Source organism: Emys orbicularis, chromosome 2 (genome assembly GCF_028017835.1).
Source record: "Emys orbicularis isolate rEmyOrb1 chromosome 2, rEmyOrb1.hap1, whole genome shotgun sequence".
NCBI classification, from domain to species: Eukaryota; Metazoa; Chordata; order Testudines; family Emydidae; genus Emys; species Emys orbicularis.
The window spans coordinates 134,652,606-134,666,086 of NC_088684.1; the positions used below are offsets into that span (position 1 = coordinate 134,652,606).

At 48.9% G+C, this 13,481-nt stretch overlaps 1 protein-coding gene across 1 annotated transcript in view; it reads right to left on the reverse strand.

Annotated features, from left to right (window-relative positions):
- Positions 1-219: 219 nt before the first annotated feature.
- GFRA2 (GDNF family receptor alpha 2) overlaps positions 220-13,481 on the reverse strand; it is an 88,251-nt gene continuing 74,989 nt past the window's right edge. Inside the window, exons 7-9 of the mRNA XM_065398346.1 lie at positions 9,043-9,218; positions 2,241-2,294; positions 220-348 (exon numbers count right to left, since the gene is read on the reverse strand). Of these exons, the coding sequence (XP_065254418.1) occupies positions 220-348; positions 2,241-2,294; positions 9,043-9,218 (359 nt within the window). The remainder of the gene's footprint in view (positions 349-2,240; positions 2,295-9,042; positions 9,219-13,481) is intronic.

Genomic DNA, 13,481 nt, shown 5'->3' on the forward strand with positions numbered 1-13,481 from the left:
GCATGTCCACCCAGAGGTCGGTGCTTCCAGGGCCAGCGTTAACTCTATTCTTGCACATTAAGTGTCTGACACAAGGATTCTCTTTTATTTAATTTCTCAAAAGCAGAAACCCTGGGAGAACACAACTTGAGAGAGAGAATTCTTGCAAGAGTTTTTGGGAGTGTGCGCGCGCGAGTGGATTTTGTTGGCATTTCCTTCACAATGCGGCTCCTCTCTCCTTTATAACGCCAGTTTCACGAGAAGGAATGGGAGAGCAGAGAGGATACCCCTGGCTGAATGTCGGCTGCCAGATGCCTTCTGGTCCACAAAAGTCTTCTGGTCTGGCATAATGTCTGTGGTCAGCTGTGTCTGTGGGCAGAGGAATGGAAAACAGGAGTTTAGTTCAGTGGCAGAGCTCTGTGTTTGCATAAGGGAAAGCATCTGATCTTATCTTGGAATAATGTATCTGCTATAATAAACACTGTTTCATGCGTCTGACGAAGTGGGTATTCACCCACGAAAGCTTATGCTCCAATACGTCTGTTAGTCTATAAGGTGCCACAGGACTCCTTGTCGCTTTTTACAGATCCAGACTAACACAGCTACCCCTCTGATACTTGACTGTTTCTAACTGCTCATAGATTTTAAGACCAGGAGGGACCAATACATCTTCTAGTTTGACTCCTGCATAACTCAGGCCAGAGAATAACAGCCAGTTATCTCTGTATTGAGCCCAGTAACTTGTGTCTATCTACAGCATATCTTCCAGCAAGGGATCCAATATTGATTTGAAGACATCAAGAGATGGATAATCTACCACTTCCCTTGGTAGCTTGTTCCAGTGGCTTTTCCTCTCATCGCTGAAAAATCGTGCTACCAACTGTAGCCAGATCTGGTTGGCTACAGGGGTGGGGTGGGGATATTTGGGAAATAGTTTTTAATTTTCTTCTGAATTTGGGAGGGGGTTCAAAGAAATCAAAGAGCTTACATTTTTTCTCTGAAATTGGATTTTTTCCCCACATTTTTGATTTTTTTCAAAACTGAATTTTTCATTTCAAAATTTTGATTTTTTCCCAAAATTTTTTAGGGTTTCCCCCCCAAAAAATTTTTTGAAAATGTCAACCCTGCTCTATAATTTGTTGGGAAAAAAACAACAGGTGAATTTTTTTGTGAAAATTTAATCCAGAATTTCCCCTTTTTTGGTATTTAAAAATTCCATCAACATTTCAAGATCTGAAGAGAAAAAATATCATGTCAACCAGCTCTTCACAAATCTGCCAGGTCACAGCTGTTCTGAGCCAACTCTGCTTCAGCGGATCTAAACAAAACACCCTTTGAGTCTCAGTCGTTATGATGCCAGTATGGACGCGGTCTAGCTGAACAGTAATGCTATGCCTCCCACTGCTATCCTACGATGCACCAGTGGCCTTGTGAAATCTCCCAGAATGCACTGCATATAGAAGCTGAGCACTGTGGGAGAGGTACCCAGAGGGCATTGCAACTGTATTGCTTTAGTGTGGATGAGAAACAAATCTGCAAGGGGACCTTAAACCGATTCAGCCTGGCTAATGTGGACACGCTAAACCATTTGTGTTTAATCCAGCTGAATAGAAATGGTTCAGTTCTCTAGTGTAGACAAGGCCTAAGATGCTAAGCACTCTCTGGCAAGATGCTTGGCCCCTTCAACTTCCCATTGTTTCATTGCCTGGACAATGCCTAGATTCCTAGGTGATAGGGGCAATGGGTATGTCTACACAGCAATTAAACACCAGCGGCTGGCCCGGGTCAGCTGACTTGGGCTGTAAAATTGCAGCGTAGACACTCAGGCTCAGGCTGGAGCCCTATAGGAACACTTCAGATTGAACATATAGAACATTGCAGAGTCGGGCTGTAATTGGGGTTAGCACATATTCTAGAGCCAGCAAAACACAACAGGGGTGAGTAGGTGTTAGGGATACACACATACAGTGCCACTGAGATGTGGAAACGGAGTAGGGACAGGCTCATGGGATTTTAAAAGCTTGGCTGTTTTCTTTAATTCCTTAAAGTGTCGCCCTGTAGATACAGCCCTTGAAAACCAGCTCAGCTTAGAGAAACCTTACTGTCCCAGTAGATATGCTGAGCCTCATTTGTAACTCCATCTGACTCCATCTCTTGCCTCTATTGGCATGTATGCATGGCACAAAGCACCCCCATGCTCACACTTCCATGCTCTCCAGCCTGCCCCTTTCTCTCTTCCCAGGAGATGCCATGACACATACCTCCGAGAAGCAGAGACTGTGCTCTTTGGATTTGTTTAGCTTCGGTCCATGTTCCTGTGGAGGAGAGAGAACAAGCCAGGAGGTCTTGCCAAAGGTCTCAGGGTTTCAAGCAACCTGAAATCAGACCTGGTAGCCAACTATCATTACCCCTATTTTATAGATGGGGAAACGGAGGCAGAAAGAGCTAAAGTGACTTGCCCAGGATCACACATTAAGTTTGTGGCAGAGGAGAACAGAGCACAGGAGCCACTATATTGCATTCCTTCACAGAACTGGAAATAGAACCCAGGAGTCCTGACTCCCAGGCACTTGCTTTAAGTAATAGACCATCCATGCTGCGCCATGGACAGGGCCAGCGCTTCCATTTAGGCGACCTAGGCGGTCGCCTAGGGCAGCAGGATTTGGGGGGCGGCAATTCTGCGGCGGGGGGTCCTTCCACGCTCCGGGTCTTCGGCGGCAATTCTGCAGCGGGGGGTCCTTCCACGCTCCGGGACCCGCCACCAAAGTGCCCCGAAGACCGGGAGCGCGGAAGGACCCCCCACCTAGGGCAGCAAAAACCCTGGCGCCGCTCCTGATCGTGGACAGACTGTGCTTGGTCAGAGATTAACACCTGTATCCGCCATGGAACATCACTGGTCACTCCTCACAGTCTGCGACAGAATAAAGGGGGTGTGAGTAACCATCTTTGTCAGGCAATTCCAGAGCAAGCTTCCTCCTTCTTGTCATTTCTCTTCAATCTCCAAAAAAAGCAGTAAGATCTACCTCTGGTGTTACGTTGCGGGTGAGACAAATCATTCCCTTTAGCTGGTAAGAAAGGAATGTGCTGGCCTGTTCCGTACCCTGGGTTCTAAAGACCTGACTCATTCCACCAGCCCCGCTCAAACAAGCTGTCCCTCCGGAGCACACTAAGCCCAATTTCATTGGAGCTGAACTTTTGTCGTTTTCCACTGTCCTTGCAGAGCCGGCCTACAAGGGCATCCCGAATTGTTTTTATTCTGATCACAGGCCTGCAATTACCAGGCTTCCACATTTGCATGGGGCATTTGAAGGCAGTTCAGAGTGTGTGTCTGGTGTTGAAACATTAAGTCTCTCTGTGTGCTCTGCGTACGCTGGGGCTGCCAGAAAAGCTTTGAGAAGGAGAGAAGAAAGAAAATTCTCATCCCTCGCTCCCTGGGCTGCTTAGCCTCTCTGCTGGACTCCTGCCTAGATCTGGGCAGATAGTGCAAACAAAATAAATCTGCAAATATTCATTCAACTTCTGCAAACTCGATTGACTACGTGTTCCTTGCCTGAAAGTCTTCAAGCAGATGAATCCAGATATCATTATTATTTTTTATATGGCAATACAGCTACCAGGCCCCACCCGGGTTGGGGGCCCCACTATGTTAGGTGCCATACAAACATCTAGCAAGAGACAGTCCCTGCTCTGAGGAACTCACGGCACAAACACTCATGATGTAAAATTTCACACACAGGGTACGTCCACACCGCAATTAAAAAACCGCGGCTGGCCTGTGCCAGCTGACAGGTTTGCAGGGCTCGGGCTGTGGGTCCGTTTAATTGCAGTGTAGATGTCCAGGCTCGGGCTGGAGCCCAGGCTCTAGGACCCCGCAAGGTGGGAGGGTCACAGAGCTCAGCTGCAGCCCAAGCCCAAACATCTACACCTCAAATAAACAGAGCCACAGACCGAGCCCTGCAAGCCCGAGTCGACTGGCACAGTCCAGCCATGTCTAATTGCAGTGTAGACATACCCTTTGGGAGGAAATTCTGAATCTGCATCAGGATGGGCTAGTTATCTAAGGGCCTGTCTTCCCAGTGTTATCTTGAGGTAAACCAATTTCCATCCACACACACGCATCTCTAGCTTAAGATAAGTGTTGCTTTCAACTGAGGCTTGCTGGCTTGTTGGCTTGTTGGATGGGGGCTGGAGTTCGAGCGCTGCAGATGCTAGAGCTAGTGCAACTCGAGCGTTGTTTGCTGTGTGGCCACTCGCACTTGAGAGGTGTTAACTCAAGTGTCGATAGCTCAAGCTAACCCTGCAGTGAAGACAAACCTGGAGAGGAGACCTTGCCTTCACTGGAATGCCAGGTTGTGTTAGAACACATCCTTGATGAGTCATGTTAACTGACATGCCGTCAAACATGACTTTGCTGGGACTATTGCATTCAGCATTGTGTTATGGGCGAACCCTCCTGAAACTATATATAGGCTCAATCCCTGACGTGGTATTAAACACAGAGGCCCCTGTGGACCCTGACTGCAAGATGTGTTTAACATTGTGTTGGTTAACGTGACTCCTGATGGCTGTGTTCTGACATCACCTACATTTCTAGTGAAGACAAACCCCACATCAGAATCCAGCCAGGGAGCAGAAGCAGTTCAATGTAGCTTAGGAGCGAATGGCGCTTGTTGCATGCTGCAGGGGAGGGGCTGTGGGGATGGGGAAATAGCCCTGAGAAGAGTTCAGATTCTGTATCAGGTGGGTTGCCCCTACAGACTATTTTATGCCTGGTCTCCCACCAGCAACAGCCCCGACTCAGCCATTATGGGCCAGCACAAGCACAGACAAGGACAAGTTGGGGTTTGCACGAACTGAGCTAACTGGTGGTGATTCCAGTTACAAGTTTCCATGGCTTCGGAGGCCTGAGCTAAAAACTGGAGCATAAGTACCTAGAGGCTTGTGCTGCACTTGGGTTTGGCAGCGGTGTAGCTACTCCGACTTCGGGCCATCAGGGCTACTCCGGAGTGTACACAAGCCTAATTATCCTTCCATTTTGTGTCAGGCTGAAAGGGGCTGTGGGTTTTGCCCAGTTCCAACCACTGGTTCTAAGCCTGCGGACTGGCCAATCATACATAAGCCATGCTCTCCCATGAAACTCTTGTGAAAGAGATCTGAGAAAGGTAAGCTGAGGGAGGGGAATAAGCCTCTGAAAGGAGCAGGTACAGTTCAAGAACAAAAGCACTAACAAGAAGCTCTCCCAATCTCGCTACAATAGACCTTTTAGTGCTGGAGATGGCCATAAAAGCACTGAAGTCTCTCAATGTGAAGTGAGATGGGGCCATTAGACTCATCTCTTCCTTTCATCCTTTTGCGGCTCAAACAGAGTTAAAGGGGAAGTGGACAGACTCAGGAAAGTGGGATTTGTACTATCGAGTGAGTTGCTGGGGCACGGGATTTTCATTCACACTTCAGAGCCCACAGTGCTCCCAGGGAGGCCACCACTGCACAATGGTCAAGCGCACGCACACCCACAAATACACACGAGGACACACACATGGGGCTATCGCTGCTCGTCCAAGAAAAACTTTTACAGAATTTCAAAAAATACAAGCTAACTTTTTCTTTTCATTTTCTTGCCCGGTGTCAGATAGTGAGTCAGTAGCAGACCTAGACCTGAATCCCAGGAGTGCTTTCTAGTCCCCTGGCTCTCACCGACAGAGCACACCTTAATTCTTGACAAAGTAGTATGACCTGCAAAGCTAATTGCATATTTCTCTTCTCAGCTACACTGGTGTAAATGTGAGTAACCCCAGTAAGGTCAATGTTGGTGTAACTGCACTGGGCTTAGTTCTACTCTCACTTGCATTAGTGTAAATCTGGAGTAATTCTGGTGAAGTCAATGGAGTCACACCAGTGTACATGATAGGAGAATTAGGCCTAATGACTTTATTGGAGATACTCCTGATTTACCCAGCGGGTTGAATCCAGACTTGCTTACTCGGGGTCAGATTCTGATCTCACCCAGGTATTCATCAGGAACAACTCCACTGACTTCCATGGAGCTATTCCTGATTTACAAAGGAGTGACTGAGCCTGATTTTGGAGTAAATCCAGTGTCACACCCCTGTAGTCAGTGGAGTAACACAGGCCAAGTCCTCTGCTGGTATATTTGGGGCAGCTTGACTGAAGCCAATGGAGCTGTGCCTGTTTTCACAAGTAGAGAACATGACCCTCCTCACAGTATAGAGGATCAGAACCAGGCCCTGTGTGTTACTCAGTTTTTACTCAGGTATCACTCCTATTACAGTTGTGCTAATAATGGGTGTTTTGGTTCTCTGGCAATTCTGAAAAAAATCAAGAAAAACTGTTCCAGGGCAAACCGAAAATGAATTTTTCAAAAAATGTCGTCAAGTCGAAAAACAAAAAGAAAGAAAGAAATGTCAGGTTGAATGGAATGTTTTGTTTTGACAAAATCACAATGTTTTGGGTTCTGGACCATTTTTAAATATCTGGAGGTTTTTTCCAATAAAATTACAGGATATTTTGAAGCACAAAGTTGTTCTGAAACCCCACCCCCCCAAAAAAAATTGAAATATTTTGTTTCATAAAATGTCAAAATGAAACATTTTGGTTTTTTCTGATTTTTTTATGGTGTTTTTCAACCAAAACTTGGCTGGATCCAACTCCAATTCCCAACCAAATCTGCATTCTTCACTGAACAAGAGTTACAGCGAAAACATTTTACGCAGCTCTCTTCCCACTGAGTTCTCCCTGAGTAGCAACTGAGCTCAGGGTCTGACCTAGTGGAGTTCACTGGGTTTACTACAAGCAAAACTAGTCCACTAGTAATTGACTCCAGCAATATACCGCCACACCACCACCACCACCACCACCAGCACTTCCATCATCAGGTGGCAAATGGAGCAGAAGATGCGGTAATGCTGATAACAACATTGTTTTTCCCTTTCTTCCCACTTAGAAGAAGAACAATTCTGCCAAGCGTGTCTCACAATGAAAAGTGAGCCAAGTGCCCACAAAGGCGGCGGCGGGGCCCTGATGTGCCGCAATTCTAGCATGAAATTGAGCTGCTGATTGTCTCACGGAGTGGTAACTAGAAAACATAAGATGTAATTACTCAAGCATGCCGGATCTAATTAGAGGCTGCCCAAGGGTGACATTGCTGCCTTCACGTGTGCTCGCCAGCCTGAAGGAGAAGAAGAGACTTACTTTGTTTCTGCAGAGGTGGACAGAGAATCATCCTCCGGTTGGGACTATGAGTAGGAGATGCCCGTCTATCTAGCTAGCTCTTCGGGGCAGGGACCGTGTCTTTCTATGTGTTTGTACAGTCCCCAGAGCAGATCAGGGCCTCTGGGCATTATCATCTGATAAACATTAAAAGACAGGGGCCAGTGGAGTGATTCCAATAGCTCTCTGTACACCACCCCGATCAGTGTGGTAGCTTGATGCTTCCCCTGCCTTCAGCAACGCCGCTTCAGGTGCAGGGATGAGGGGAGCAGTAATTTCCGGGTGGGTCTGAGGCTTCATCTAGACTAGGATTGAAGGTTATTGGATGGGGTTAGCTATCTCGATCCCAACACCTTCTAAAACTCTAGACCAGACGAGGTAAATTGTACTACAGCACGTGCTAAACGGGTTGAGTTAAAGCCTTGCTATAGTGCAGTTTACCTTGTCGTCACTAGAGTTTTAGAAAGCGTTGGATCAAGCTAGCTAACAACACATCTTTCAGTCCTAGGGTAGAGCTATACTGCAATTGTTTGGTAGAGTAGACGTACCTGAGCTGGCTTTAATCTAGCGAGCTCGAGTAGAGTAGCGTACAAGTTGGACAAGCCCACCTGGAATCCTGCGTAATTACTTGGGTGGGTAGCCCCTGCTGAAGCACATGCTGCTGCAACTTCACTGCTATCAGTACCCCAGCCAGCTAGATTAAAGCTAGCCTAGGTATGTCTCCACAAACTGCAACCACACCTCGTGACCACCGCATAGACATATCACTCATCTAGGCAAAGCTGTGAAGAAGAATGCCAAATGGGCGTGGCCAGCTCCTGCTGCAGGATGAGAGTAACTCCCAAGCAACTGGAAGTCTGCAGGGCCAGAGGAATTTGAGAAGGCCAAGGATGGAGCTGTGAATTGTGGTTTGAGGTTTAAATTCTAAGATCCTTGCCAGCCCATGTGGGTTTGTTTTTGTTTCTGGATTCGATTAAAAAGCAGAAGGGACCTTATTTTCCAGTTATGGTTCCTGTTTAGTTATGGCTAAAATCTCAGGAGGGCAGCTCAGAAGATTTCAATCCAAGGTGGGGGAAATCCCACAAAATCAACAATAGTCCTAAGAGATTAGCTATTTGGGGTCAACGTCTTAACAGAACCACTTGCCAAGGTTTCATTGCCCTGGAACCTGAGCACAGGCCCCGATTCAGCTTCAGACATAACCTTAATCTTGATCCAGATCCCACCACCTCCTCCCCAGCCCATCGCCAGCAGGATTACATAGCGGTGTGTGCACATAGGAGCATACGAGCGGGCCGTAAATCCACAGGCTGTGTGTGGATACTGATGGGCACTTTCAGCTTCCAGTGCTCACCCAAAGCAGGAAGGCTAGCCAACCTGGGCAAAAACTGGTAGCCCGTGGGGCACTGCATGGGAAAGCATGAGCCTGTGAGATCTCCATCCCAAACAAGAGAAGGCAAAAAGAAATCAAACCATCTAATACACATAACAGTGAGCACACTGGGGCTGGGGCTGCTGGGGAGCCCTGGGGAATTCTGGGTAATGGGGATGTATCAGGGGCTGGGCAGAGCCCGGGGAGATTCTGGGTAACAGAGAATACGGTGCTGGGCATGGGCCAAGAGGATTCTGGGAAACAGAGAATTTGGTGCTGTAATAACTCAAGAGGTACACTTGCAAACAGCAGCCTTCGATAGACAACCCTCACTTTCCAAGACCATAGGCTAAGTCCCGGCAGGCACATCAATGTGTGGGAGGCTTTGGCCAAGCTAGGTCCATGCATCAAATTAACACGTGTCTTCTGTGAAGAGCGAGCAGGAGCTGGAGCCGAGGTCCTACCTGAACAGAGGTGCAAGTTGTGATCACACTGGTGTCATAGATGGTGTTGCTGTCATTGATGTCATCTGGCAAAGCAGGGCTCTTTTCTGTCTTAGGGGGCAGGGTGACAGGCAGCGAGGGGTTTTTGGGGGACAGATTGACATCCGTACCATTGCCGAAGGCCTGAATGGCGTTTCCTGCGAGTGGGAAGAGAGACAGGGCTTTGGGGATGTGGTTTCACTATCAACTTCTATGCACACAACTCACAGGGCATACAACAATAAATACTAAACATGCTGTGCTTCCCCATGGATCTGAAAACACTTTACAAACATTAGGAATGGATTAAAGCTGACAAACTCCCCCTCCTCATGAGACAGGTCAGCATAATCCCCATTTTATAGATGGGGAAACTGAGGCACCCAGCCGGGATGCAACGTGCCTGAGGCCACACAGCAAGTTGGTGGTAGACGCCAGCGCAGAGGCCATGGTGGACGTGACATCCTTGCTCCAACCACTACACAGCATTACTTCCTTAGACTGGGAGTGGAACCCAGGAGTCCTGACTCCTGGACCACTGTGCTAATCACTAGACCACAATCCCTTCCCAGGGCAAGGAGTAGAACCCAGGAGTCCTGACGGCCCATTCCCAGCTCTAACCACTAGAAATGTTGCTTGCTGTGTTTTAGGGTGGCTCCCAGCTGGTTGTATCAAACTTCATGGTCATCAGGGCTAGGGGCTGTCTTAGATAACGACTGAGAGACAGCCACTGCCACCCCACGTCCAGGCTCTCACACCAGCAGCCCGTGAGAGGAGATAGTTGCTGGGGCTCTGTTGGGCCAGCCGGACAGCCTCCTCCTTGGGAGGGGGTCTGCTTGCTTCCAGGCAGCTGCGGAAGCAAAAGCCCTCAAGCTTTATTTGCACACATCCCACTTTGAGAAGCATGCCATGGCAGAGACAGCCAGGAGTCACTAGCTGTCAGTGGGATGCCGGGGCTGGGGGCGGGAGTGAGCAGGCTTCGAACAATGTGGGCAAGTTATTTCTCTTCCTGTCAGGCTGTCATCTCTCATTCATACTCTTCTTCCTTCCTGGCCTCGCACCTTCTCTCTCTCACACACTCTCTCTACCCACCTATCCTCCTTCCCATTCCCTGCTCCTCATTCCAGCCCTCCTTCCTGCCCAGACCTCATTGCTTTGGGACCCAGCCTGTCACCTTGAGGTTCTGCTTCATTCGCTCTGACACAGCCCCTGCAGATCAAAGTGTTTTCCTCTCCTTAACCCCCCCCAAACCGCAGCCCCAAGCCTGTTTCTCAAATATCACTAAATCCCACCACAGAGGGGATACGTCTTACGAACTCTCACCTCTAGTGGGGACCCCACCTCCTCCCTGATCCCAGGGAAGGGGTTTGAGGGCAGCGGTGCTGGAACTAGGGGTGAGCCACAGCCCCTGGCTTGAAGCAGTAATAACAAACACCAAATGCATGATCGAGGGGACTCTGTGTCTCATGGATCCCCTGGAACGGTCCTGGAGTCCTCCCCGCTCCAGCCCATTGCTCTGCAGAGGTTGTCAGTGGCTCTCCCATGCAGAAGATTGGGGCTGGCAGCAGTTCTGCTGCTCCAATAGTAACTCCTCCTTCCACATCTCTCTATCTCACACAGGAGGCCCTAGCCTGTTTCAAGGTGGCAGCCCGGGGCAATTCTACCCAACGGCGCGAGAAAAGCTTCCAAAGGGGGGGAGGGGGAAGGGGCAATGAGGCACCGTGCGCTGACCCGCTGCTCTGGCTGCATGGGCTCCATGCCCAGCGCAGAGATAAATGCCCAGGTGCATTGTCTCCAGCCCCGCTCCCTGCTGCGGCGCCGTCACAGAGAATATGGCAGTTGCTGATGGAAACAGCACAAATTACGCCTTTTCCACTGAGCCCCCGATTCCTCTGCAGCTCTGCGAGCAGGAGAGGCATCTTGGGGGCATGGCGGCAGTGTTTAGGGAAGGCAGAGAAAAGAAGAGAGCAATGGGATGGGAGTGACTGGAAAGCAGAACTAAAAATACCGTCTTCCACTTCCACCTCCCCACCTCCATCCTCTCCCTATCTTCCTTCCCCATCACCTCCCATCCTCCTCTACCACCTTCTCATCCTTCATCCCTCCCTGCCCCTTGCTATCCCCACCCTCATCCCCCAAGTTCAGCATCCCTGCTCCCTTCGCCAGGCATCTCTTCCTGCCCATAGGCATTCTCATCGGCCCTAGATGCACCATGGGCAAAGCACATCAGAGGCAGAGGTTTCCAGCTCCCCCAGACAGGGACAATACACAGGAGCCAGAAACCTGGAAGAGATCAGCTGTCAGCCACATGGTTCAAAGCCACTGAGTTCAAGGTGCTGCCCTTCCCCCCAACACACCTTAATCTTTCCTCTCTCCACCTTCCCCTCCATGACACCCCGATTGCTCATTGCAAAGGAAAAAGAAATGCCAAATGAGCAGGGGGGTAGAAGAGTTAAGTAGCGTTGCCAGCGCGTAGGGTTTGACTGTGAGTTTCATGATAGTCGGTGTTTTACTTAGAACCCAGGATCTAATGTAAATGATTGCATGAGAATCTCAGTTCTTTGGAAACGAAAGCTAAGATTCCAGCCCTCCTGGTGTGACAATCACTAGTCATCCCATCAAGATACATATAACATTTATAAAGTCAGTGTAGTAATCTTTGAATATTCCATGTATCTATAGCATCTGTCACACCTGGTTACAGAGAAAAGCTTGAAAACGTGACCCAAGTGTTCCTTAAAGGCTCAGAAACTAGAAGGCAAAGAAAAAAAGCTCCAACATTGTGTGAGTCTGGGGGTTAAGCTCATGAGTATTAAGCTTATTTCATGATTTTTGCAGCCCAGACTCCGGGGTTGGGGTTGGCAGTACTGGTAATAGGAGAAATTGAGGAGAGCTGTGGAACTCGGAGTTCACAGACCTGGAAGGAATTATACTTGGAGTGGAGACGGGTTGGGGCTTAAGGACACAGGGTACAGAAAGGCTAGCAAGCTAAAGAAGTATGGATTGGCTGAATGGACTATAAGGTGGATAGAAAGCTGGCTAGATCGTCGGGCTCAATGGGTAGTGATCAATGGCTCGATGTCTAGCTGGCAGCCGGTATCAAGCGGAGTGCCCCAGGGGTTGGTCCTGGGGCCCATTTTGTTCAACATCTTCATTAATGATCTGGATGATGGGATGGATTGCACCCTCAGCAAGTTCGCGGATGACACTAAGCTGGGGGGAGAGGTAGATATGCTGAAGGGTAGGGATAGGGTCCGGGGTGACCTAGACAAATTGGAGGATTGGCCAAAAGAAATCTGATGAGGTTCAACGAGGACAAGTGCAGAATCTTGCACTTAGGATGGAAGAATCCCATGCACTGCTACAGGCTGGGGACCGACTGGCTAAGCGGCAGTTCTGCAGAAAAGGACCTGGGGATTACAGTGGATGAGAAGCTGGATATGAGTCAGCAGTGTGCCCTTGTTGCCAAAAAGGCTAACAGAATATTGGGATGCATTAGTAGGAGCATTGCCAGCAGATTGAGGGAAATTATTATTTCCCTCTATTCGGCACTGTGAGGCCACATCTGGAGTATTGCATCCAGTTTTGGGCCCCCCACTATAGAAAGGATGTGGATAAATTTGAGAGACTCCAGGGGAGGGCAACAAAAATGATTAGGGGGCTGGGGCACATGACTTATGAGGAGAAGCTGAGGGAACTGGGTTTGTTTAGTCTGCAGAAGAGAAGAGTGAGGGGGGATATGATAGCAGCCTTCAACTACCTGAATGAGGATTCCAAAGAGGATGGAGCTCGGCTGTTCTCAGTGGTGGCAGATGACAGAACAAGTAGCAATGGTCTCAACTTGCAGCCGGGGAGGTCTAGGTAGGACATTAGGAAAAACTATTTCACTAGGAGGGTGGTGAAGCACTGGAATGGGTTACCTAGGGAGGTGGTGGAATCTCCAGCCTTAGAGGTTTTTAAGGCCTGGCTTGACAAAGCCCTGGCTGGGATGATTTAGTTGGGGTTGGTCCTGCTTTGAGCAGGGGTTTGGACTAGATGACCTCCTGAGGTCCCTTCCAACCCTAATCTTCTATGATTGTATGTAGGCGGAAATAGACCTGGGTCTATCTAGCGTATCAATGGCACGTTGCAACTGCTGTGGCTTAACTGAGCTACATGATGAGGTGGGGAATGGGTGTTGGTGGGACAAAGCAATAACACATTTGATACCTACCTCTGGACTCCAACATCTCTAGCACTCACAAGTGAAATGAGTTTTGGCAGATCTCCATCTAAACCCTAGCAGCCATTGAGCCGTACAACAAAACGGACACACGCTTTTGACGGGACTGGTAAGCTCTCTCGAGAACCTCACGTCTGGAACAGTGGAGGATGAAGCCGGTCCAAAAGTCCCATGCATCATGCAACTCACACAACACTCA